At 41.2% G+C, this 25927-nt stretch overlaps 1 protein-coding gene and 1 pseudogene across 2 annotated transcripts in view; both read right to left on the minus strand.

Annotated features, from left to right (window-relative positions):
* TRIP4 (thyroid hormone receptor interactor 4) overlaps positions 1-25927 on the minus strand; it is a 68469-nt gene that overhangs the window by 19553 nt on the left and 22989 nt on the right. For both annotated transcript variants that reach the window (XM_030878993.2, XM_060294141.1), the window contains 4 exons: positions 24547-24673; positions 16169-16356; positions 12568-12692; positions 11249-11340 (listed from right to left, as the gene is read on the minus strand). In XM_030878993.2, coding sequence (XP_030734853.1) covers positions 11249-11340; positions 12568-12692; positions 16169-16356; positions 24547-24673 — 532 coding nt within the window. The remainder of the gene's footprint in view (positions 1-11248; positions 11341-12567; positions 12693-16168; positions 16357-24546; positions 24674-25927) is intronic.
* On the minus strand, positions 21497-23304 carry LOC115864850 (eukaryotic translation initiation factor 4B pseudogene; annotated as a pseudogene).

A 25927-nucleotide genomic window follows, 5' to 3' on the forward strand; every position in this document is an offset into this window, starting at 1 on the left:
AATTTTTTGGTCTTAATTTGCATATAGCAGGCTTTCACTCCAACTTAAACTAGTGAGAACCAAAAGAAAATTGCTCTTAATTAAAGATACTACATTGTAAGGTCCTTAACCATTCAAATCTACCCCAATATCTCAGAATGCTAAGACTCCTCTTGTGTTAAGGGCTCTGCCAATTTTAGATTTTTATCTCCCAATGGCTCATCTGACTCAACTGAGAACAACTACTGAGGGAGAGCTCAGCTAATCCTTTGACATGAGTTAACATATCAAGGTAAGATCATTATCAAGTAATATAGTGTTATTAACAGCAACAATACCTCTTTATCAAGTAACATGTCTTTTAGAACAAAACAGATTAAAATATTTTAAAAAGTCCAACTGAAAAATCATAGAAAAACTGATTTTTGTATGGCGATCACATACTACAGAACATCTCTCCTTTACTGCTACAATACAGGCTTCCTTTGCCACACAGCTCCTTTATTTTAAAAAGTCATTTTCCTTAAAAGAAAATTCTCTTCTTATGTATACCCCATCTAGACTAATGGTACTACCATTTACCCCCTCACCGCAGCCAGAAACCAAAGTCTATCTTAGACTTCTTTCTCTCTCCCTTCACATCCAATCAAATCACCAAGTCCTACAGACTTTATCTCCTAAACATTTCAAACATCTGTTCCTTTCTTTCCAACTCAACTGCCAGAGCATTGTTGCTGGCCTCCATCATGCCTCCACCTGGACAATCATGATAATTTCCTAACTCATCTACTTGTTTTCAGGCTTGCCTCATCCAGTCCATCCTTCCTGCTGCTGCCAGAACAATCTTTCTAAAATGTACATCTTATTATCTTATTACATCACTTACATGGTTGCCTTCAGAATACAAGTCAAATTATTTCACATAGCATTTAAGGCTTTTCATATATCAACCAGTGCCTGCCCCTCAATTTATTGTCACTACCGTTAAGTGAACACCTACTATGTGCCAAGCTATATGCTAGGACACTGGAGACAACAAGGTGAGCTGACATAGATGGTGACCTAAAGGAACTACATGTGAACATATAATTACCCAAAAAAAAAAAAAAAAGGTTAAAAATGTAAATAGAAATATGAACACAGTAGCCCAGTGAAGGAAGTAATTAATCCTGTCAGGGAGGAAATGGGTTGAGGTCAGAGAAGACTCTACAGGAGACAGGGACACCTGAGCTCTTTCAAAGAATGAATAGAATTCTCATGGGGGACAAAAGCATGGAGACATAGGAAGGTATATTGAGGAAGATATAAATTCTGCTTTCTTCAGGGATTGCCTTTTTTTTTGAAGGTTTCTTCACTCTCCCCACCCTGCTTCCAGCCAAGCTGAATTAGAAATGAGATCCCTTCCTTTATGCATTCCTTTGGTCATATGATAATTATCACGGTTGGGTTTTCTTGTCTCAGTCTCTTCTAGAAGACTTAAAAAGTTCAAGAGGGGATGGAATATCTTGTTAAAACTCCAGATCCTTAATCTTTAGCACAGTGCCTGGCACATGACAGATGGTCAATAAATACTTGCTGAATGTGTGATTATATAATATTCCGAGTAATAACGTCTTAAATTAGGAGATAATTTGCCCCCTGGTTCATAAAGTACACTGAATAACAAACTAAGAAGCCATTCAACAGATTGCAAAAAGATAGCAAGGTTGTAACGCTACAGCAGATTCCTTCTAGATCAAGCAGACTGCTTTCTCTCTAAGCCTGGGTTTACTTATAGGTAAAATGAAGGTGTCACATTAAGTGACTGAATCTACCTACATAAAACCTTGCATCTGTCCCCACCCCTCTTGTCTCATTCCACTGGCATTTCCTAGAACAGATTTTAAAAATATATCCAACCTGGATGACAAGTGTCTCCTCACTAGACTTCTTTTTTTTTTTTTTTTTTGCGGTATGTGGGCCTCTCACTGTTGTGGCCTCTCCCGTTGCGGAGCACAGGCTCCAGACGCGTAGGCTCAGCGGCCATGGCTCATGGGCCCAGCCGCTCCGCGGCATGTGGGATCTTCCCGGTCCGGGGCACGAACCCGTGTCCCTTGCATCGGCAGGCGGACTCTCAACCACTGCGCCACCAGGGAAGCCCCTCACTAGACTTCTTACCTTCAGTCTCTTCACCGCAATCCATCTTCCACATTGCTGCCAGATTCATTTTCTGGCTCCGATGGCCTTCAAAACACCCCTCCCGGATCCCACAACGGACTAGAGAAAAAAGTCTTAACTCTGTAGCTTATCACTCAAAGCTATCTACCATCTGACCACAACATACCTTTCCATTCAACAAAGTGGTTTGCTATTATTCTCCATACAGGCCCATGACTTTCCACCTCACATTACTCCCTCTCCCTTAGAATATGCTTTCTTACCATGGAAGTAGGAAGACTTGAACAGCAACCCCAATTCTACCATTTACTGACTGACAGTACACAAGTTATCTTAACTCTGAGTCTTAAGTTCTCTCATCTCTAAAAGAGGAGTAAAGATACCTTGCTTGGTATCAAGCTGCTGTGAGGATTAGAAAATAACATACGTAATAGGTCTGGCACATAATAACTGATCAAAAAATGATAGATTTTATCATTAAGACGCTTCAAGGCTAATTCAAAAGCCACATTCCTAAGATGTTCAACATTGCTAATTGTTAGAGAAATGCAAATCACACCTACAATGAACTACCACCTCACACCAGTCAGAATGGCCATCATTAAAATCTACAGATAACAAATGCTGGAGAGGGTATGGAGAAAAAGGAACCCTCCTACACTGTTGGTGGGAATTTAAGTTGATGCAGCCACTATTCAAAACGGTATGAGGTTCCTCAGAAAACTAAAAACAGAATTACCATATGATTCAGCAATCCCACTCCTGGGCACATACCTGGACAAAACCATAATTTAAAAAGATACATGCACTCCTATGTTCATAGCAGCACTATTTACGATAGCCAAGACGTGGAAACAACCTAAATGTCCATTGACAGATGAGTGGATAAAGAAGATGTGGTACATACATACAATGGAATACTACTCAGCCATAAAAAAGAGCAAAATAATGCCATTTGCAGCAACATGGATGCAACTAGAGATTATCATACTAAGTGAAGTAAGTCAGAAAGAGAAAGACAAATACCATATGATATCACTTTTATGTGGACTCTAAAATATGGCACAAGTGAACCTATCTACAAAACAGAAATAGACTCACAGACATAGAGAAGAGACTTGTGGTTGCCAAGGGGGAGGTTGGGTGGGGGAGGGATGGACTGGGAGTTTGGGGTTAGTAGATGCAAACTATTACATATATTGGGTTGGCCCAAAAGTTCGTTCGGGTTGTCCCCTAACATCGTACGAAAAACCAGAATGAACTTTTTGGACAACCCAATAGAATGGATAAACAACAAGGTCCTACTGTATAGCACAGGGAACTATATTCAATATCCTGGGATAAACCATAATGGAAAAGAATATAAAAAAGAACGGGGCTTCCCTGGTGGTGCACTGGTTGAGAGTCTGCCTGCCGATGCAGGGGACACGGGTTCGTGCCCCGGTCCGGGACAATCCCGCATGCCGCGGAGTGGCTGGGCCCGTGAGCCATGGCCGCTGAGCCTGCGCGTCCGGAGCCTGTGCTCCGCAACAGGAGAGGCCACAACAGTGAGAGGCCTGCGTACCGCAAAAAAAAAAAAAAAAAAAGAATGGATATATGTGTATAACCGAGTCACTCTGCTATACAACCAAAATTAACACAACATTGTAAATCAACTAAACTTCAATAAAAAAATAAATTTTAAAAAATATATAGGGACTTCCCTGATGGTGCAGTGGATAAGAATCTGCCTGCCAATGCAGAGGACACGGGTTCAAGCCCTGGTCCAGGAAGATCCCACATGCTGAGGAGCAACTAAGCCTGTGTGCCACAACTACTGAGCCTGCACTCTAGAGACCGCAAGCTACAACTACTGAGCCTGAGTGCCACCACTACTGAAGCCCACACACCTAGAGCCCGTGCTCCACAACAAGAGAAGCCACCACAATGAGAAGCCAGCTCACTGCAGCTAGAGAAAGCCCATGCGCAGCAAGGAAGACCCATCGCAGCCAAAAATAAATAAACAAATAAATTAAAAAATATATATATATATAAACGGCTAGTAAATATTTGAAGAGATAAATGTCACCAATGATCAGGAAAATTAAATGAAAATAACAAAATATGTTTTCACCTACTTTATTAGCAGAAATTAAATTATTATTATTAATTTTTTGGGGGGGGGCTGTGTTGGGTCTTTGTTGCTGCATGCGGGCTAAGCAGCGAGTGGGGGCTACTCTTCGTTGCAGTGACTGGGCTTCTCACTGGGTGGCTTCTCTTGTTGCAGAGCACAGGCTCTAGGCGCGCGGGCTTCAGTAGTTGTGGCACTCAGGCTCAGTAGTTGTGGTTCGCGGGCTCTAGAGCGCAGGTTCAGTAGTTGTGGTGCACGGGCTTAGTTGCTCCGCGGCATGTGGGATCTTCCCAGAGCAGGGCTAGAACCTCTGTCCCCTGCATTGGCAGGTGGATTCTTAACCACTGCGCCACCAGGGAAGCCCTAAATTGATTATTAATAACCAGTTTTGGTCAGGGTATTGGTATAGGAAAGATTCACACCATCAGTGGAATTTTAAATTAGATCCCTCTTTAAGAATTGTAACTTACCAGTTTGTATCAAAGTTTAAATGTATGTATCTTAGACCCTTAAGTTCTACTTTTCAGAATCTATCCTGAAGAAATACTGAGTCCCCATAGGGAAAACAACAAAAAAAGGCACATTCCGAAGTCTTCCTCCCACCTGGAAGCAACCTTTCCCTCCTTTAAATTCCTCAGAGGCAGTCCTTACTTCTCTTAAGACAGTTATCTTTGCTTTTTATTTTGTATTTGGTTGTTTACAAATTTGGTTGTATACATATCTTATCTACCTAGTGGTCTTTCAAACATTCTGAGGACAGAACCCATGGCTGATTCACCTTTTTGTTTCTCTTAGTGTCTAAAACAATGTCTGATTTATGGTAGGCACTCAAGTATTTATTGATCTATAAATAATTAAGAAAATCTTAAGAGTTATATGTTCATTTTCAGATGTAAAGCTAAACATTAAAGAATTTACATAAATACACAAGAGTGTTAATATTTCCTTTTTCTCTTCAGGATAAGAAACAGAAAGCATGGGACTTCCCTGGTGGAGCAGTGGTTAAGAATCCGCCTGTCGGGCTTCCCTGGTGGCGCAGTGGTTAAGAGTCCGCCTGCCGATGCAGGGGACACGGGTTCGTGCCCCGGTCTGGGAAGATCCCACATGCCGTGGAGCGGCTGGGCCCGTGAGCCATGGCCGCTGAGCCTGCGCGTCCGGAGCCTGTGCTCCGCAACGGGAGAGGCCACAACAGTGAGAGGCCCGCGTACCGAAAAAAAAGAATCCACCTGCCAATGCAGGGGACACAGGTTCGAGCCCTGCTCCTGGAAGATCCCACATGCTGCAGAGCAACTAAGCCCATGCGCCACAACTACTGAGCCTGTGCTCTAGAGCCCACGAACCACAACTATTGAGCCTGTGTGCCACAGCTACTGAAGCCCATGCGCCTAGAGCCTGTGCTCTGCAACAAGAGAAGCCACCAGAATGAGAAGCCTGCGCACCGCAACGAAGAGTAGCCCCCGCTCGCCGCAACTAGAGAAAGCCCGCAGGCAGCGACAAAGACCCAACGCAGCCAAATAAATAAATAAATATATTTTTTAAAAAATTGAAAAAAAGAAACAGAAAGCATAATGCTTCCTGGATTATTTAAAAATGAGCATGGGGCTTCCCTGGTGGCGCAGTGGTTGAAAGTCCGCCTGCCGATGCAGGGGATACGGGTTCGTGCCCCGATCCGGGAAGATCCCACATGCCGCAAAGCGGCTAGGCCCATGAGCCATGGCCACTGAGCCTGCGCGTCCAGAGCCTGTGCTCCGCAACGGGAGAGGCCACAACAGTGAGAGGCCCGCGTACCGAAAAAAAAAGGTGAGCATGGCAGTCCTCAACTCATCAAGTGGGCACTTGATACCCAGGTTGCAAACAACTCTAAAGACAGTCTGTTCTGACCTAGAAACTCAAGTAAATATTCTAGTCTTCATGAGAATTCTGAAAATACATTCCCTGTCTCCGTCAAGTGAGCTGTGATGTTAAAGAACTGCTTAGAGTTGGGCTAGCTGTTGCAGACACACAGTTCCCCCCTTTGTTGGGTCTCAGATGCAGCCCTCACAATCTCTTAGGAATCATACATTTTAGGTCTATGAATTGGCAGGTTTTCTTAGTAAAACAGAGAGGATATTTTCACATAATTTAAAAGAGAATTTGGGGACTCTGCATTTTTCAATGCCAATGCCTGGTTTGAATACTATTATTTCCTTCATTCTCTAATTTCTCATCTCTCAGACTTACGGACAATCCTTTGGTGATAGAAGCCGATGATTTCCACACATGAAGTGATATATGCGATCTTCCTGAAGATCTGTATCGCACGGATACTCATATAAAAAGGAACAAGTAATACTCTCTTCCGCACTGGAAGACAGTAATTCTTTTGCTGATGTCAATTTGTAGGCACCCTGCAGTAGAACTGCCTCAGTGTAATTCCTTAAATACAGGATCTTGGCTATTACAAAAGCCATATGATCAAATGGACTAAAAGGTCGGTAAGCTGGCAGGAGAAGAATGGATTTAGTACAAAAGAAGTAGAATAATCAATGACCTCAGAGATTTCTGACAAATCAGATTTTCTATTGAAGGCAGAGATATAAATAGCACAAACACAATACAGACACATAGAAACAAAAGCCACCAACTCAACTTTCTGTTTGACAACTTGTTAGGTCTAGAGAACTGTTCAAACCACAGCTGCTAATGGTTATGGATTTGGCAATCAAAATGTCTTTGTTAAAAAAAAGGTTTTAACTGCCTTACTATTGAGGTTACAAACCACAGCCTTGATGCATTGTTGCAGTCAACATCCTCCCTGCTGTTTTCGAGAGCTTACATCTGCTGCTGGCAGATAAAACCCTGGCAAGGCATGGGCTTCTTCCAGGGGAGTACAGGAGAAGTTTTAACTAGATGGCTCTCATCTACCTTTCTTTCCTGAGTTGAGCCTACAGCCTTTGCTGTATCATTCCTATCTTGTTTAGGTAGATCCCCTGCCATTACTCAGGAGGACTGATGGTCTAGCAGGATTTTTTTCTGGCACACATCGGCCATGCCAGCCATACTACTTTTAGAAGACAAAAGGAAGATGAGTTCTTAGCTCAGGGGAAAGCACTTTAAGCACATATTTTTAAAGCCACTTATAGAGTGGTGCACTTGATTTTAAACATCCACTAATAAAACCTTTTCTGTTTTTTTTTTTTTTTAAGGAACTAAATGATCACACTATGCCAAAAATAGTGAGGGCTTAGTATATTTTAACTTATCAAAGAAAAGCCAAGAATGAAAGGTCAGGAAGTAAATTACTGAGTTTCTTTGGGGAAGGAAAAAGTTAGGAACAAGATGGAGAATTAAAACATGGTTCCAAGTCACACAGGAGATTAGTTTCAGTTGAAATAAAAATTACTAGATCTACACTGATTTTCAAAGAAAATATGGGACTTCCCTGGTAGTCCAGAGGTTAGGACTCTGCACTTCCACTTCAGGAGGCACGGGTTCGATCCCTGGTCGGGGAACTAAGACCCTAGAGGCCCCGCAGTGCAGCCAAAAAAGTAAAAAAAAAAGGAAAATGCAGTTCAGCTGGGTGATGAGGAATGAGTGTGAAGATGCAGAAAGACGTAAGTCAGGAAACTGTTTCCTGGATCATTCTCCCTCAGTGAACCGACCTATGAGGACAAAAAAACCCAAACATACTTAGGCTAGCACTTGCTAACTATATATATACCACAAGATACCAGTATGCAAATATGTTGGTGGGGGCTGTTGTGGTCAGAAAGGTATGAGAACACTGCATATTACATTCACCAGATAAATCAGAGAATTGTATCAGAGTCAAAATGCACACCAGCACATTCAGGGCTCTGAGAAATTCTGCAGTAAACAAACAAATTTGTTTAATCCAAATAAATTTTCCAAATGTGTGTGTCAACAGAAACCCCTCACCCCCCTGTTTTTCCAGAAAACACCTATGCCATGGAATAGTTTGGGAAATGCTAGTCTAGGGGTATTACCCCTAAACTCTCAACTCATTCTTGAAAAAACGAGAATAACACTGGTAAAACAGACTAAGCAATCACGATTCTTACATCACAGAACCCTAGCTCAAACAGAGACAGGTAGATTACCAAAGGTGCTCGAGACATTTTCCAAAAGACAGCCAAATACCAAAGCTACGACCTTTAAAAGTGGTAAGATCCTCACTCAATAAATAATCCCCAAATAGGGCTAATATCAATTGTGAATACATTCATGTGCTACTCTCAAACACAGAAAAGAAAGAATGGGGAAAAGCCACAGAAAAGCTGACCATAGGGAAAATGGATATGGGCTCCTGTTTGATGAAACCTCATGGCTTCTGGCATTTTAGGATGTTCTAATGTCATACACATCAGGGAAATTCATAAAGAGTTGCCAGGACCTCCAGCTGGGAACATATGGGAGGATTCCTACACTTCTATGTGCTGCCCTCAGCATCCTCAGGACAAAAGACAGAATATAAGCTCAGGTAGGAGTATCATGCTGACCTGAAAGAGAGGTACCCTTGAGAAACCAAAAAGATTTGTTTTGTTAATTATATTTCTAATTCCCATAAGCCTTGTGGTACTCTATAGATTAGGATTACAGCCCCCTACCCTTCTCAACACAAATTTGTGGCAGAAAGAAGATTGGTTAACTGCCTAGAAATTGAATTCATTTGACCTTGTATCAAGTGGTGGTCTGCTTGATCAACAAATGAGAAAGTAAGGGAAGGCCCCTGGCCAAAACACCACCCACACTGCCAGATGCTCCTGGGTTCTCTTTTAGAATGCAAATATCCTCATAAGAAAATATAACACATCAGGTGATACTAAGCTCTTCATGAGTCTCTAAAACTGTAAAGCCTACACCAATGTAAGGAATTTTTACAATTATTACTTCTAGAATGAAAAAAAGGGAGGAGAGGAAAGAAGACATTGAAAAAAATCAGCAAAAGGTCCATAGATAGATAGAACAGGCACAAGTGGTGTGGAAAACAAAGGGCCTCCATGTATTTACAGTTTTGCCTAGGTCTAGATCAGGTACTAAGAAGGGAACAAAAGGGTCGGAGTCAAAATTCACACTTTGTTATACAGTAGAGACTAACACACCATTGTAAAGCAATTATACTCCAATAAAGATGTTAAAAAAACACACAAAATTCACACCAAAACGCAAGCACTGTACTCATATACATAATCAGAAAAGGGCTGAGGAGGCAATCCACAAGCAAATGAAAGACAGAAAACTAGAGGGACTTCCCTGGTGGTCCAGTGGTTAAGACTGTGCTTGCAGCGCAGATCCCTGGTCGGGGAACTAAGATCATGCATGCCGCACGGCGTGGTATTAAAAAAAAAAAATACAGACAGAAAACTAGAGGGATAATAATTACTGGCTAAAACCTGTGAGGAACGAACAGAGGGAGTGAGATGGATGGGAACAGTATTTTGTTTTGTTTTGTTTTTTTAAAGCAGACACTGGGACTTCCCTGGTGGTGCAGTGGTTAAAAATCTGCCTGCAGGGCTTCCCTGGTGGCGCAGTGGTTGAGAATGCAGGGGACATGGGCTCAAGCCCCGGTCTGGGAGGATCATTCCGCGGAGCAACTAGGCCTGTGAGCCACAACTACTGAGCCTGCGCAGCTGGAGGCTGTGCTCCGCAACAAGAGAGGCCGCGACAGTGAGAGGCCCGTGCACCGTGATGAAGAGTGGCCCCCGCTTGCCACAACTAGAGAAAGCCCTCGCACAGAAACGAAGACCCAACACAGCAAAAATAAATAGATTAACTAATAAACTCCGACCCCCAACATCTAAAAAAAAAAAAGAATCCACCTGCCAATGCAGGGGACACGGGTTCAAACCCTGGTCCGGGAAGATCCGGGAAGATCCCACATGCAGCGGAGCAACTAAGCCCGTGCGCCACAACTACTGAGCCTGTGCTCTAGAGCCCGCGAGCCACAACTACTGAGCCCGTGTGCCACAACTACTGAAGCCCGCGTGTCTAGAGCCCGTGCTAAGCAACAAGAGAAGACACTGCAACGAGAGGCCTGTGCACCGCAATGAAGAGTAGGCCCCGTTCACTGCAACTAGAGAAAGCCTGCGTGCAGCAACGAAGACCTAATGCAGCCAAAAATAAATAAATTAATTAATAAATTAATACACCTATATAAAAAAAAGCAGACACTAATAGCAGTAATGAAAGGCACAGAAGAGTCTGCAAAGCAAAGAATTTACTGAGAAAATTAAGCTGAAGAATATGTTCTTAAGCACAGTGATGGAACCGCTATTGTGTAAAGTAACTGTTCAAAAAACAGGAAAACCATACTGTTAGGTAAGACTTTTTAGGCTTTAAGGATGGAGTTTCCCACTTTGGATTCCTGCTAGACTAAACATAAGGCTCTAAATTTCAAGAATTTTCCAATTAAGCTAAAGTCCTTCAGCTCCCTCTGCTGTTCAAAAATGTACTCTAGTTACGTCAGTTCAATCTTCAGTAATCAAAATAAATAAAAATACATACATACAATATGTACACACATACACACACACACACCCAAAGCTGGCACAGTCCAGGCAATCAGAGTTCAAATATACTTGTCTTTCATGAATTCCCTGGTCTGGACCAAACGTTCCAGAGTACGTAATAACAAATTCTACCATTCCCACTACCTAACTGAAATAATTCAAGGAATGATGAAGGATTTCTTTGCCAAGAGCCGAAGTTTTATTAAGGGATGAGGACTCTACACTATTAGCTGGATTGTGGCAATAGCTTTTTAGGCAGAAATGTATATGTACCAGTCCTCCACACACTAGGAACCAAAGCATCACTAAATTTTTTCCATTTCTCCCATTGTCTTTTCTCTCCCCAATATTCCCTCCTTAGAAGATTCTCCAAACATGTCTAAATTCAGTTTCTAGCTCCTTACTATCTACAGGATACTCTGAGTTGAAGGATCTACAGGTCAGCTACTGTGGCAAACAAAGCATCTGTCCCAGAGAAATACTCTTTACTCACCTGATTCTTAAATTGCTTCTGGGACAAGCAGTCAGTTAGGTCCACACAGCCCAGAAGACAACCTGATGGATAGTCATTGGGAAATTCCACATCTAAATTGAGAATAACAGAAGGATTACATAAATTTCTTCTTTGTGACCCTGGAACTCACAAATCTGTCTTCAATTCTGAACAAATCACTTTCTCTATTATCTATTTATGGACATAAGGAAAACAATGAGGCTTTTTACTTGGCACAACTGTTTGTATTTTAGCAAAACATTTAGTGAGTAGCTGGCTTAGTCCACTATCCACATCCTAAACTATAGGAAAATAAGCCTCATACCATTGAAGTTCAAGAACCCCACAACTTCACTCGAAACAAATCAATTCCACTATACCCAACTGGATCAGACTAGAATTTGGTGGTGACAGGTTCTGGAAACAAGCTTGAGGTGTCAAGAGAAAAACATAAAAATGCAGTTAAGAAACATAAGAATGTCAAAACATGAATTTAAAAGAACCCAGGGACTTCTCTGGCAGTCCAGTGGTTAAGACTCTGCACTTGCACTGCAGAGGACGTGGGCTCGATCCCTGGTCAGGGAACTAAGATCCTGAATGCTGCAGGTGCACACACCCCCAAATAATAATAATAATAATAATATAAATAAATAAATAAAAGAACCCAGTCATACCAGTCAAAACAGAAATGCATTTTTAAGGAAACATATACTTTTAATTCCTAAAGCTTGGTTTCTTAACTTTTAAAGGTGGTTCTGTAATTATCCTCTCATTTTACCTTCAAAACTACTGTATGGGCTGAATAAGAGGAAGGAAGCCAAGACATCCAAGGGTCAGAAGTGTTTTTTAGGATCCAAACTGAGTGTTTGGCGTGACTGTCAAAACTCACTGCTTAAGTCAACCAACTTTGATCTGTCCAAATCCAATAGCATATGTCTATTTGAGTCACTCCCAATAATAAAAAGTCTTATTTGCGGTTGTTCTTCCCAATCTAAAGATCCCAGAATTTATAGTAGTTATTTTACTCTCATAATAAAAAAAATGTAGAAAATTAAGACTAATTAAGAAAATTAGTTGGTTGATTTCTGGTGTTGGGAATGGATATTTTTATTTGTACTGTTTGGTGAATTAATGTTTTGAACAGCTGTCCATGATTTGCTACTAAACAAACAAACAAACAAACACAAAGTTTAAAGTCCCTTTCAGCCAAAAAAAAAAAAAACCACAAAAAAGCCACAGGAAGAAGGAGGTGAAAGAAGAACATCAATGACTTCTCTCCACAAAGTAAGACTGAAATTAGAAGAATATATGGCCGTTACCTTTCCCACGAAGGAGAAGATATGTAGTCTGGAGTTCTGAAACTTCTTGAGGAGAGGGTCTTTTGGCTGTGGCTGCTATCCAAAGTCGTCCTCTATGTGGGGTGTACCAGCTTCTGCCCTCCACCCTTAAACAAATACAAATTTAGTAGAAAGAATCTAAATTTTAGTGTCTTGGAAGATCTCATAACGTACAGCAAATTATCCAGTTGAACCAAGAGATCTATAGATGATACCTCACCAAGAAGGGTAGTTTTCGTAAAAAACATTTTTCCTACAATACCTTTCACTTGTGTATAAACCCTGTTCTCTAGTTTTCCCTATCATCAGAACAAAGGCAATTCATCTCTCTCAGTTCCTATTTTTTACTTGATCTCTGTAACTCAGAAATGAAGCTTTCACTAGCCTTGGGACTTCTACAATCCAAATCTTCTATTTTCAAGGCATCCAAGTTGTCCCACAAAAATGAAAATCCTTGCCTTTGAGTCATGAAAGATTTTGTTCATTGTTCTCCAACCTGACAGAAAAATCCTCACCCACACGTAACTCCCCAAGAATAGTACCTTCATAATTACTATTTAATAGAATTTAAGTAAATAAAAATGCTTATCGTCTTTACTCTAAATTGCAACCACATTCATTTATATTTTCTAAGTATTTTATAAAGGGTTATGTTCTTTGCAGATAATTAAACAACCCATTAGCTAGTTTGAAAGAATCTTTAAGTAGAATAACAAAATGCAATCAAGAGAATGTATTACTGCCTACTTTCCAAGGATTACAAAAAGATGTTTCTCCTTTAGTTCCTACAAAATAAAATAAAGTAGCTTGATAATATAACCCTATTATACTTGCCTTATAATGGGAAACGGAATTTCTCATACCCTTAGTTTTCCAATATAGATGAATTGGAAGAGCACCAGGCACACAGTGGGTACTCAATAAATGAGGAATGAATCAATATATTTCTCCCTCTACACCAAATGATCCACAGGGTTACTGGGAAAACGTTCTCACAAATGTGGCAGAACCACCCACTTTCTTTCTGTGGGATTAGTGATTGTGGGCTGGATGCTGTTCATCCTGTTCTTTCCAGTGAGAAAATCTGGATAACAGAGATCCAAAACAGGACGAGAAAAATGTAAACATTCTGATTCCCTCTGCAGAAAGCAAGCTGTTTAGTTTTCTACTTTGGAAAAGGAAGACACCTCAACTGCAGAGAACTGAAAGAGAAGAATAGACATCTGAGCGCCCAGGTGCCCTGGAGCAGAAGCAGATTCACATATACTTGTTGTAATGCCACTACATACATGGATTATGAAACACTTTGGAGCCAAAGAAGGAAAGCCTGACCTTGAAGAGGGGAGAAAAATGATAACACACCTTCACGAAGGAGGCAAATCTCAACTAACCATGGAAACCAACAAAGTAGAAATGATTGTTCCTAAATTCTGATAATAAATTTTCTTTCAGGAAATAGAGAAATGACTGAGGCTTACAGAGTAAGGGTGGAAAAAGCACTCTGAAAACCTGAACTCTAGTTCTATCTCTGCCACTAACTAGCTTTGTAATTCATAGCAAGCTCCTTTACCTTTGCCTGCTTAGGTGTTCAAGATTGTAATAATACTGGTCTGATCTACTTCAATACAGCTACTGCTTTGAAAACTGTAAAATTCTATTTAAATATAAATACATAAGGCATTATTATTGTTATGAGTTAGGACACTCCCAGGGATATAAAATTCTAAGAGATAAAATAAGAAGGAAAAAAGAGGTATCTGCATCCCCACATTCATTGCAGCATTATTTACAACAGTCAAAACATGGATACCATGTAAATGTCCATCAATGAATGGATGGATAAAGAAAATGGATGAAGATTATTCAGCCATAAAAGAAAATGAAATCTTGCCATTTGCAGCAATATGGATCAACCTTGAAGTATTATGCTAAGTGAAATAAGTCAGAGAAAGATAAATACTTTATGATCTTACATGTGCAATCTGAAAAAAACAAACTCATAAATATGGAGAACAGACTGGATGAAGGTAGTCAAAAGATACAAACTTCTAATTATAAGATAAATCCTGGGGATGTAATGTACAGCACGGTGACTACAGTTAACAATACTGTATTGTACAGTTGAAAGTTGCTAAGAGAATAGATCTTAAAGGTTCTCATCACAAGAAACAAAAAATTTGTAACTATGTAAGGTGATGGATGTTTTGTTTTGTTTTGTTTGTTTGTTTTGCGGTACGCGGGCCTCGCACTGTTGTGGCCTCTCCCGTTGCGGAGCAACAGGCTCCGGACGCGCGGGCTCAGCGGCCATGGCTCACGGGCCCAGCCGCTCCGCGGCACGTGGGATCTTCCCGGACCGGGGCACGAACCCGTGTCCCCTGCATCGGCAGGTGGACTCTCAACCACTGCACCACCAGGGAAGCCCAAGGTGATGGATGTTAACCAAATTTATTGTGGTGATCATTTTGCAATATATACATATATATGTAATCATTATGTTGTACACCCTGACGATGTTATATATCAATTATATCTCAATAAAACTGAGAAAACAAGGGAAAACGAACATGTAATGGTAAGTGAAAGAAGAAAAACATAAACGTAAATATATATTATGACCTCATTATGTAACAATTTTCACAGGAAAAAGAATATAAATAAATACTCCAAAATGCTAACGGTAGCTGTTTCTAGGTGGTGGAATTATAGATGATCTTTCTTTTTCTAGCTGCTTTTCTGTATTTATCAATTTTCTATTTACATTTATAAAAGCAAAGGAAAGAACTATTTTTTAAAAGTAGCATTGAGAAGAAACATATGAAACCATGGAATAGTAAGCTATTACCATCACTAACACGTACCACGACTTAACTTTATAATACCTCTACTTATCCCTCACTACTTCCCCCACTTTTTGCAGAAAAGGAATTTGTGGTAAGATAGCTTCTCAATATGGTTACTCAGATTAAAAGACAGATGTATAGATAGAAAAACAAAATCAGTTAGGCTGGTGTCTTCAAAAAACTAATAAATAGGCATAAAAACTTGGAATTTCCAATAGGATCAAACCATTAAGGTTGCTGAGTGATATATTATTGTACAAAGGCAAAGCCAAGAGAAGTTTTCTCAATAGACTTCCTTCCAAAGATGAAAAAACTTATGTTCTATTCTTTATTATGACTAGGATCCTTAGTCCTTCTAACCTCAGTTTTTTTAAAGCTATTCAGTAAAGAACAAGTCCATAACATGAATGCATTGCTTAAAGTTCTATGTGCTGCAGAGTATTATAAATCATCGCTAGATTACTTTCATGGTAAGGTGTTACCTGCTATATTGGGTTGAGTAGCATCCGTCCCAAACTTATGTCCTCCCAGATGAATTCCAGTCCAAGTTTATGTAAAATCTTCCAAGATTCATTTCTGTCCTTACTATTTTTTTTTATTTAATTTTTTATTTTTTGGCTGCACCGCATGGCATGCGGGATCTTAGTTCCCTGGTCAGGGATCGAACCCACACCCCCTGCAATGGAAGTATGGAGTCTTAACCACTGGACCACCAGGGAAGTCCGCCTCATTTCTGCCCTTACCTTTTAATCCCTCTGACAAGTAGAGAAGCCCAAGGCTGATGCATAGAGAGGCACCAGCCACCATCAAAGCCTTCCTGAAATTCTTGGTCCTGGATTCGAAACTGATGCCGACATGAACTGAACTCTAGTCCTGATCCTGCTGAATGGAAAGCCTTCTTCTGTGAGGCTGCACCCGTCTGATCTATCCACTATACAGGAAAGAAACCAAACATATAATTTTGTCTGACAAGGGAAAAATCTGGGGTAGGTACACAAAATGAGACGAATTCTAATATTAATGAATCGTACTGGAAACATTCTCTTAGAAAAATGTATCCCATCTTTGTCTGAAACAGGGTCAAAAAACGTACAGAAGGTATAAATTCAGTAGGAGTCCCAGGTATGATAACATGGTCCCGTCTTAAAGGATAGTTAGATAATGTTGAATTCTCCACACACAGCTTCCTAATTCCAGCAACAGTACAACCATCAGACCAAATAATTGGTCTGTAATTATTTCCACTTTAAAATGATTAATGATCCATATTGGACAATTTCCCAATATAATTCTATCAGCCAAATGAAGGTTCAACATTTTGGTCCATACATTCTTCATGTGCTTAAGGGACAGGGTCACATACTGTTACCATGATAAAGCCAAACAGATGCTTTCGGGGGGCAGCAGTTCTGACTATTGGATGCATGAAGTGTTCTCTTATCCTGAAATGAACAACTTGTCCCCCAAAAGACAGGATGAAGCACTACTGAAACAAGGCTCCCATCATGTAAAGAGAACACAAAATTACAGGGTACAGATAATTACAGGAGACTAAAGAGTCTTGGCAGTAGTTCAGTCAGAGAATGACAAAGGGTAACATTTCTTCCAGAGCAAGAAGATTGAGTGCTCTGAAAATTATTTGTTTTTAAAAAAAGGCTCTATTAGGATGATGAGGTTTAGAGTTAGGTGTGTTAATTTTTTGATGTTTTATTTAATTATTTATAGGGAAAACAAAAATACTAGAATGGTAGTCTAGAGACTCCAAGCAATCATTTAATCCCTAAAGGTTTCAGTTTTCTCAACTGTAAAATGATGGAGTTGGACTAAATGAATCTCTAAGAATCTTTCTGCAATAAAATTTTATGACTGTAATCAATTGTGTCATAGCTTAAAAAAACCACACAAACATTTACTATTTAACTCAGTATATGTGAAAAGCATATAAAGTAGGGAGACATATAAAATATAAAAAAGATATGGTTCTTGCTTTCAAGGAACTTACAATCCTACGAGAAGACAGACACATAAATAACTATCCAAAACATAAAGCAGATTTAAGTAAATACTACACAGGGATTTAAGTCCTTAAGCAGGAACACAGAGGCAGAACTGATCTATTACAGGGGAAATAGGTGATTTCATAAAACTGTTGGCGTATGAACAATCCCGAGGCCCAAATTGTCTGTTCTATCTCTATTACAGTTCTTGTTTATACTACCTGTTTTTCTACTTCACAGCTACTTTCCTAACTTAATCTTACTGTCTTTCAATAACACTATATTAGAGCCTGCTAACTAGTCTCATCTCCATTTTTAGCCTCTAAGTAACTCTCTACTGCCTTACTAACGGCAACACTAAATTGGGCCCTCATCATCTTCCCACTGTGCTACCTCAATAACCTGTTTTTTGGTCACGTGGCATGTGCGATCTTAGTTCTCCGACCAGGGATCAAACCTGTGTCCCTTGCACTGGAAGCGTGGATTCTTAACCACTGGACCACCAGGGAAGTCCCTACTGCAATATTCTTCCTAGCAATTTCCCTGCTTCTGTCTTAGTCTTCCCTCTAATCCATTCTCTACATAGGCACGGAAGTCATGCCAATTGTCTGCTAAAGTTCTTCAAGGACTCTTCCTTGCCTACTGTAGAATAAAACTAAACTCCTTAGCATGAGACATAAGGACTTTCATGGTAAGATGTTACCTGCTATACTGGGTTGAGTAGCATCTGTCCCAAATTTATGTCCTCCCAGAACCTGTGAAATTGACCTTATTTGGAAACAGATGTAATCAAGTTAAGATAAAGTCATACTGGATTAGGGTGGACACCAATCCAGTGACTGATATCCATATAAAAGGAGAAAACACACAGAGACAAAGACATACAGGGAAAAAGTCCATGAAAAAACAAAGGCAGAGTAAAGTTACGCAGCTATAAACCAAGGGATGCCTGGGGCCATCAGAACCTCAAAGAGGCAAGGAAGCGTTCTCCCATAGACATTCGGAGGGAGTATGGCCCTGCCAACACCTTGACTTCAGTGTTGAGAACTGTGAGAGAATAAATTTGTTGTCTTAAGCCAACCAGTTGTGGTATTTTGTTATGGCTGCCCTAGGAAACTAATACACTTACTAGTGCAGTTTAATTTCTAACAGTACTTAATTACTTGTGGTTCTCCCAACCTACGATGCTCTCAAGCTGCTAAGCCTTTCTACATGTTATACCACCTACCTAGAATTCCCTCTCCAAATTTGTCTGCTTGGAAATTCCTATTCATCCCTTAAGTCTCCTCTCAAAAACCATTTCTTTTGTGACTCCTCTGTGAGTTTATAATCTCTCTCCTAAACTCCTACTGTATCCATGACATGTGTCTATCATAGCAATTATCTTAAGGAACTGAAATTCTTTGTATTCAAACACATCTTCCCACTAAATTTGAAGTCCTTAAAAACTTTAAGGGCTCTTACCTTTTAATTTCCCAGCACCTAGTAAAGAACCTGGCATGTATACAGTGCTGAATGAGTATCTCCAGTCAAACTCCCTAAAGCACTGCTCTGATTGCATCTCTCTGCTCAAGAACATTCTATGATTCACATTTATTTACAAAGTAAAAATGTGAAATCTTCCTAGCTAAACACTTAACTCTTTAGTGATCTGACTCTATCTACCTAACTACTCCATTTCTCATGATAATCCCTTTTAAAATTATTTATTTATTTTATTTTGAACTTTAAAGATCAGATTTGTTTGGAGAAAACAAAAAACCCCACAACCTAAAGGATGGGATTTTACATCTCAAGACCTCTCCCAGGTATGAAGTCTATAGATTACAAATCACTTTCGTAGAAGATATTTTTGTACAAATTTTACATGTATTGAGGAGTGGGGTCATAAATGCCTGTTTGTTTTAACAGGGTGGCAGGGTAGAGGAATGGGGGGAAAAACAGCTTTTTTGGACACACATCTATTTGGAAGGAGCAGACATGAAGAGAGCAAACCCTACTTTTGCATCATCTATAGCAAATGGTTTAAAAAAATACCCTCTCAACCTTGGGTATCTCTAAAAGCCACTTCCTAGCTACTAGGCACTCCAAGCCAATTATTTAAAGTTACTTCACTTGGTATGTCTTTTATGTCCACTGGGTAAATGATTATTATGCTCACTGCTGCAGCACTCATAAACCAACACCCCTGCATGGCTGGACAGGGTCTAACCTAGGACTGATGCGAGAGGAGACCAAGATGTCTTTTCTCTGCAGGTACCAATATTGCCCGTAAGGACACCCTCTGTTGAGCTGACAGTACCAAGGTGCACATAAAAGCAAGCAAGTAAAGCTACTGTGTTGCAAGAGAAGCCAGGACCTTGTGAAATTGTTCTTCTCCTTTATCATTTATTCTCTCAAGGGATGCTAAAAAACAGAACCAAAAAAAACACACATTGGTCTAGGCCACATTATAAATCCAAACATTGGTGTGGGATTTCACTTGGAGATAAGGAAACTTTTGTTTTTTAAAAAGCTCCCCAAACCCCAATCAAGGCTGTAAGAAAGGCTCCCAATTTTACCAACCTCGCTTACCATCTAAGACTGGTAATTCTAAAGTTTTCTGAGGTGTCAAAGGGGTCAAAGTAGCAGGAGCATGAATGGCTGGAGGGAAGGAGTGAGTGTCAAAACATGAAGGAGCCAAGATTGGCTTGAGAAAAAGCAATGATGATTCCTCACTGAACAGCTCCCAGGGGCTCTAGAGAATGCTTAGGAGGTCAAGTATGTGACTTAAGCAGAAGCTGCCTGTGGGAAGGTAACAGGAAAGAGTAGCATGAGGAACATAAGACGATGACAAGAGTCTAAATTTTTAAAGCTTCAAGATTTCAACAGAATATGGATATATTTGAACTTTCAGAAGGGATAGTGTTTAAGAAAGGGTGAAACCACGACACATAAAAGACCTGGGAGGGGCTTCCCTGGTGGCGCAGTGGTTGAGAATCTGCCTGCTAATGCAGGGGACACAGGTTCAAGCCCTGGTCTGGGAGGATCCCACATGCCGCAGAGCAACTAGGCCCGTGAGCCACAACTACTGAGCCTGCGTGTCTGGAGCCTGTGCTCCGCAACAAGAGAGGCCGCGACAGTGAGAGGCCCGTGCACCACGATGAAGAGTGGCCCCCGCTTGCCACAACTAGAGAAAGCCCTTCCACAGAAACGAAGACCCAACACAGCAAAAATAAATAAATTAATTAATAAACTCCTACCCCCAACATCTTCTTTAAAAAAAAAAAGACCTGGGAATTCCCACAACCCCTAAGTGTTTCCTGCTCCAGGAGGTAAATGATTATGTGTTTACTGGAGGTCATACCATTTTCCCTATTACTGGTGCAAAATAATTCATCAAATCCCCAAGCTTCTTTTCAAACCATGATTTCCCCATTCATTCAGGTCACCAAACAGTCCTATTCTTCAGTGGCCTGTAGACTCACTCCCACCTAGCCCCCTGGGGGGTACAAATGAAGGAACTCCCCCATAGGCTGGCCCCATTAACTCAGAATTAAATAAGAGGAGGGGCTGGCAGCCTCCTGGAGACTAAAACAACATCAGAGACTAAACCTACCTTGCCGAGGACGGAGAATTTATTCAGATAATGTTTGAGAATTCATGAATGCCATAACTGGATGATAAGAATTAAAGGTAGAAACCTCACACTCTTCCTTATACCTGCCTGCTGCCCAACCAGATTCAAGACACTGTATCACTATCACTGCCATTTTGCTAAACGGAGGCCCCTAGGCACTAATCACACAGGCAACTGCACGTGTCATAAAAACGCACCACAACTTTAAACGTCAGCATTAAAGGCTGTACGTCTCTCTCTGGCTACACTGGTGAGTCTCCAGTTAGTTCAATACTTTAAAGGCTGCAGCAGCATGCAAAAGAATTTCATTTTGTTTCTTTTATTAAAAAAAAAAAGTTAAGAAAGGTCTCCAGGAGACGGTGAGTTTTATTTTGTCTTGTCTGGATGAAGGTTTGATTTGCTCTCGAATGTTCCAGGGTGGTGAGAGACTAGGAGAAAGCACAGAATGCAGAGGTCTATTCGGTGTAATCTCCCTCATTTTCATCTTCACCATCAATGGCAAGACCAGCATACTTGCTTGCAGAACTGAACTTAGAGGCTGGATTTTCTTCAGCTTTCTTTGGCTCAGGTGCAGATCTGGAGTCTTGATCCTTTTTGCCATCTTTCCTATCTGACTCCTTCCAGTGGTCTTTGTTCCCTCCATCTCTTGGACCACGGCTGGAATTTCCACTTTGGGCTTTTGGGGCACTCACCCCATCTACTTTATTTTCATCTTTCCTTACTGGTCCTTCCTCAGATGGTTGAGCTGGAACTACTTTCCCTCCACCACTTGTAGGGGACTGCTGCTCTGTGTCTGAGCTCTGAGATCAAGCAGGAGGGTTAGAACTTCGCTTCATCCAAGCATTCTCCTTCGGTGGAGGGGCTGGCATAACCTTTAGAGGCTGTTCGGATTTGGGAGGCTTAGAAGTTGGAGACAGACAGTCTTCCTCTTTATTGGGTGTTTCATTTTCTAGAGACTTCTCAGTCTTTCATGCATTTCTGCCAGATGTGGCTGAGGTCCCCATCTGTGATGACTCACTTCCTGTCCTCGACCGTTCCCGTTCCTGAGTTTCTTCACTTCGCCAGCTTGGGTGTCTCTCCCGAGGCCGTCGTTCTAGTTTTGGCTCATCCAGCTGACGCTGCGGTTTCTCCTATTCCTTCTGTAGCCACTCTTCTACTTCTCGTTCTCTAGCAGCTGTGTCAACAGGCTTTGCCCCTCCAAAGATAGAGGCTGCTCGACTGGACTGGGACGTGCTAGCAGTGGAATCATTTTCCTCAGGAGTACTATGAGGCTTTAGGTTCAGTTTGGGTCTTTGGGGGGGACCTCTATCATCACACCTATAATCATCCCGAGAGTAATCATCTCTGGAGCTCCATGACCGGTCATCTCATCTGTCATATCTGTCTTCACAGCGGTCCCCGCCTCCTCTGTAGTCGTCATCCCTACGGTACCCACTACCAAATGCTCTTCTGCCACTGCCTATCCTGGAATCGTAGCCTCTATCATAGTCTCTGCTGCCTTGGTCATCATAGCGATCTCAGCCCCCATATCAATCCATGTCCCGGCGTGGGCCATTAAGATAACTGTCCCGATACCCATCACGATATCGGTCTGAATCATAACGATCTGGATACTTGTCTCCAAAGCTATCATCACCTCTTCTAGGTGGGTAGTCATCAAAGCTGTAGCAGGACGGACCCTCCAGTCTGTATCTGTTTTGTCAGAATCCCAATTTCTATCTCAGCCAAAAGAACGATCATCCCTGTCTTTATCCTGTGCTTGATCAACAACGTCCACTCCAATTCTCCTGTTACCTAGAGACTCTTCATTGAGGCTCAGGGCACTGAGCAAGGAATCCAGGTCCTCAAACTCAGCATAACCAAAACCTTTCAACCCTCAGGATCACTGGGTTCACGTGGTAAACGCACTGCACTGATATTTAATCCTCTAAAGAATTCCTTAATGGAGTCTTCTGTCACATCATAGGGCAGGTTCCCTAGAAAAGCAGTGTAGGGTGGTGATTTGGTCAATATTGGGTTCCCAAGCAGCCCATGGAGCAGTGGGCAGAATGGAACGGTCAATTGGAGGTGCCCTATACACATCATCATCATTACTATGCCAAGTGGTTGAAACATCTCCTTCTAGGTCATCTGTTCCATCAGTCCACCTGACTGGTTTGGGGACATAGGTGCTTCCTCCACCAGTCCCTCTATCCTCAGCCAGGAAGTCTGTTACAGAGACAGTCTTCCCCTTCTTATTCTTCTTTTTTGCTGAGGCTGCCATGTTTGGAGAGGGAGAGAGAATGCAAAGGTTATTTATTTATTTGGTTGCTCCGGGACTTAGTTGCAGCAGGCTGGCTCTTTAGTTGCAGCTCGAGGGCTCCTTAGTTGTGGCTTGCTGGCTCCTTAGTTGCAGCATGTTGTCTCCTTAGTTGTGGCATGCACACTCTTAGTTGCAGCATCCATGTGGGATCTAGTTCCCTGAGTAGGGATCGAACCTGGGCCCCCTGCATTGGGAGTGTGGAGTCTTAACCACTTCGCCACCAAGGAAATCCCGATAATCCTTTTTATGAGTACTATCTTGGTAGTCTAAATTCACTATTCCCTATGTAGTTGATCCTTGAGCAACATGGGTTTGAGCTGTGTGGGTCCACTTATAAGTGGATTTTTTTCAATAGTAAATACTACAGAACTACATGATCAGCAGTTGGTTGAATCTGTAGATGTGGAACCTACTGTGGATGTGGAACTGCTTTACAGAGGGCCAGCTGTAATTAATACACAGATTTTCGACTAGGCAGAGGGCCAGTGCTCCCAACCCTCCCTTGCACTGTTTAACTGCATATATGTACATACGTGTTTGTGTGTGTATCCCACACCTTATTCCTATAGTTAATTCTGATTGGAATTTTTTTTCCCACCATCCCCAAACACCATTTTCTTGGATACCTACTTTTAAGGAATGCCAGCTTCCCTATAAAAGCCTCTTTTATTCCTCTCAACTGTCTTTCCCTCCTTTGGGTTTCCACTGTACTTTATTTATATTTCTATTAATATTAGAGCTGCCTATGTAATCTTTTCCTCTACTAGTCTATGCATTCTTTGAGGATAGAAGCAGTGTCTGGTTGATCACTTACTTCTGGGATTATACATATTAGATGCTCAAGGTACCTGATGGCAAAATGAATGACAACAATGAGTAAGTGAATTAATGTATTAATTTAAAACACCACACTATGGGACTACCCACATTCTATAAAAGATAGAGAAAGAACATTAACAAGAGGACCATGGGATTATTGTTTAAAATCTCTATAGTACTTAACAAAACCTTCTCTTGGGAAATGCTCAAATGATAACTTGTCACAAGTGCTGCAAAAAAACTGGAAAAATTGGGTCAGAGTATAAGATGGGTAGGAATACTGAGAGATCAGACTGGTATCTACAGCCTATGAAACAGGCACATTTGAAAGGAGAAATATCTGGGCCCAAACTTTTCCCATCATCAGAGCAAAGGTCCACTAACCTGGGGAGGCGACTGGTACAGGTTGGGATTCACCAGAAGTCCTAAATGCTCTTCAGAAGATCTATCCAATTTGGTCGGTGGTTGGTTCAAGGTTCCATTGGCAAGGGCATGTATTGCCTCATCTAGTCTGTGATAACAAACAAAAGGATGCAATAATTGGTAATGTCCTATGCTAAGAATATCTTTATTTAGCACACACATAAAACTCTTCAACAGTAATAAAACTTGACACTCAAAGAGGGGTCCATGGATGACCTTCCCTGCTCCCCCTACCAACTTCCCCTTCTCTTCGCTCCAAGAACCCTAAGGAGTAGGAGTTGGTAGAAGTTCCAGAACACTAAGAAAATAGGTAGGGCACAAGACACTCATTCACCTCTTTAACAAGATTATTAGAAATGCCAAGATTAGAAAAGGTGCCTAGAAACAGTCTGACCCATAGAAGAGTATTCTATGGCAGCCTATTTCTCAACACCTTCAATTATTCTTCTGCCCACTCAGCAGTCCCTCTCCACTCTTCCACGCTGATCTGAAGTCTATCCTTGCTTCACTGCCCAAAACTTCTAAGGAGGCCCTATACCAGCCCAGTACAAAAGTACTTATTCCTTTCTCTGAAGTCCTGTAGCACTTACTATTTAAACAGTCATCAAATATACCCAATGTTATCCAGCGTCTATGGTGTTTGCTATGGATATTTGGCTCTCAACCTATAGAAGAATGTGATGATTTCATTTAAAGATTATGGAACTAACCCTACTGGTTAGTAAGAGATCATAGGTCTTGCAGGAACCATATCTTATTCTGCTCTACAGCTCTTCATTACTTGCTGCTGTACTCCATGTCCCTGACAGATGCTTGACAAATGTTTGTGGATGATGATTCTAAAGCACGATATAATGAAAAGCTTCTACTAGTAGGAAAGGCTGAACCTGACCTTGAATACAATTAAAGAGATATTTGTTAGGAACCTCTTATACACAAGGCAACTTAAAAGGAGAGGAGGACAGGGCTCCTGCCTTCAGGAAGCTTTAAATCCAAGTGGCAAGTTTAAGACAGCTATAAAGATGATAAACAAAACAGGAAGGATGCAATTATTACTGTAAGATAGATACAATCCATTTGGTGGTTATTATCCCATCATCCCATGTGTTGTACCAAGTACATTCAAAGGGGAGGTAGATATCTGAAAGGCAAAGATGGGAGGACGGATATCCAAAGTAAGGAAAAAGCAGAAACAAAGGCATGAACCAAAAAACAAAACAAAACAAGAACTTGAGGTAAGAGGCAAGTCTAAAATAGGATGGGGGGCTTCCCTGGTGGTGCAGTGGTTGAGAGTCCGCCTGCCAATGCAGGGGACACGGGTTCGTGCCCCAGTCCGGGAAGA

This window comes from Globicephala melas, chromosome 2, assembly GCF_963455315.2.
Source record: "Globicephala melas chromosome 2, mGloMel1.2, whole genome shotgun sequence".
In the NCBI taxonomy this organism is placed as follows: domain Eukaryota; kingdom Metazoa; phylum Chordata; class Mammalia; order Artiodactyla; family Delphinidae; genus Globicephala; species Globicephala melas.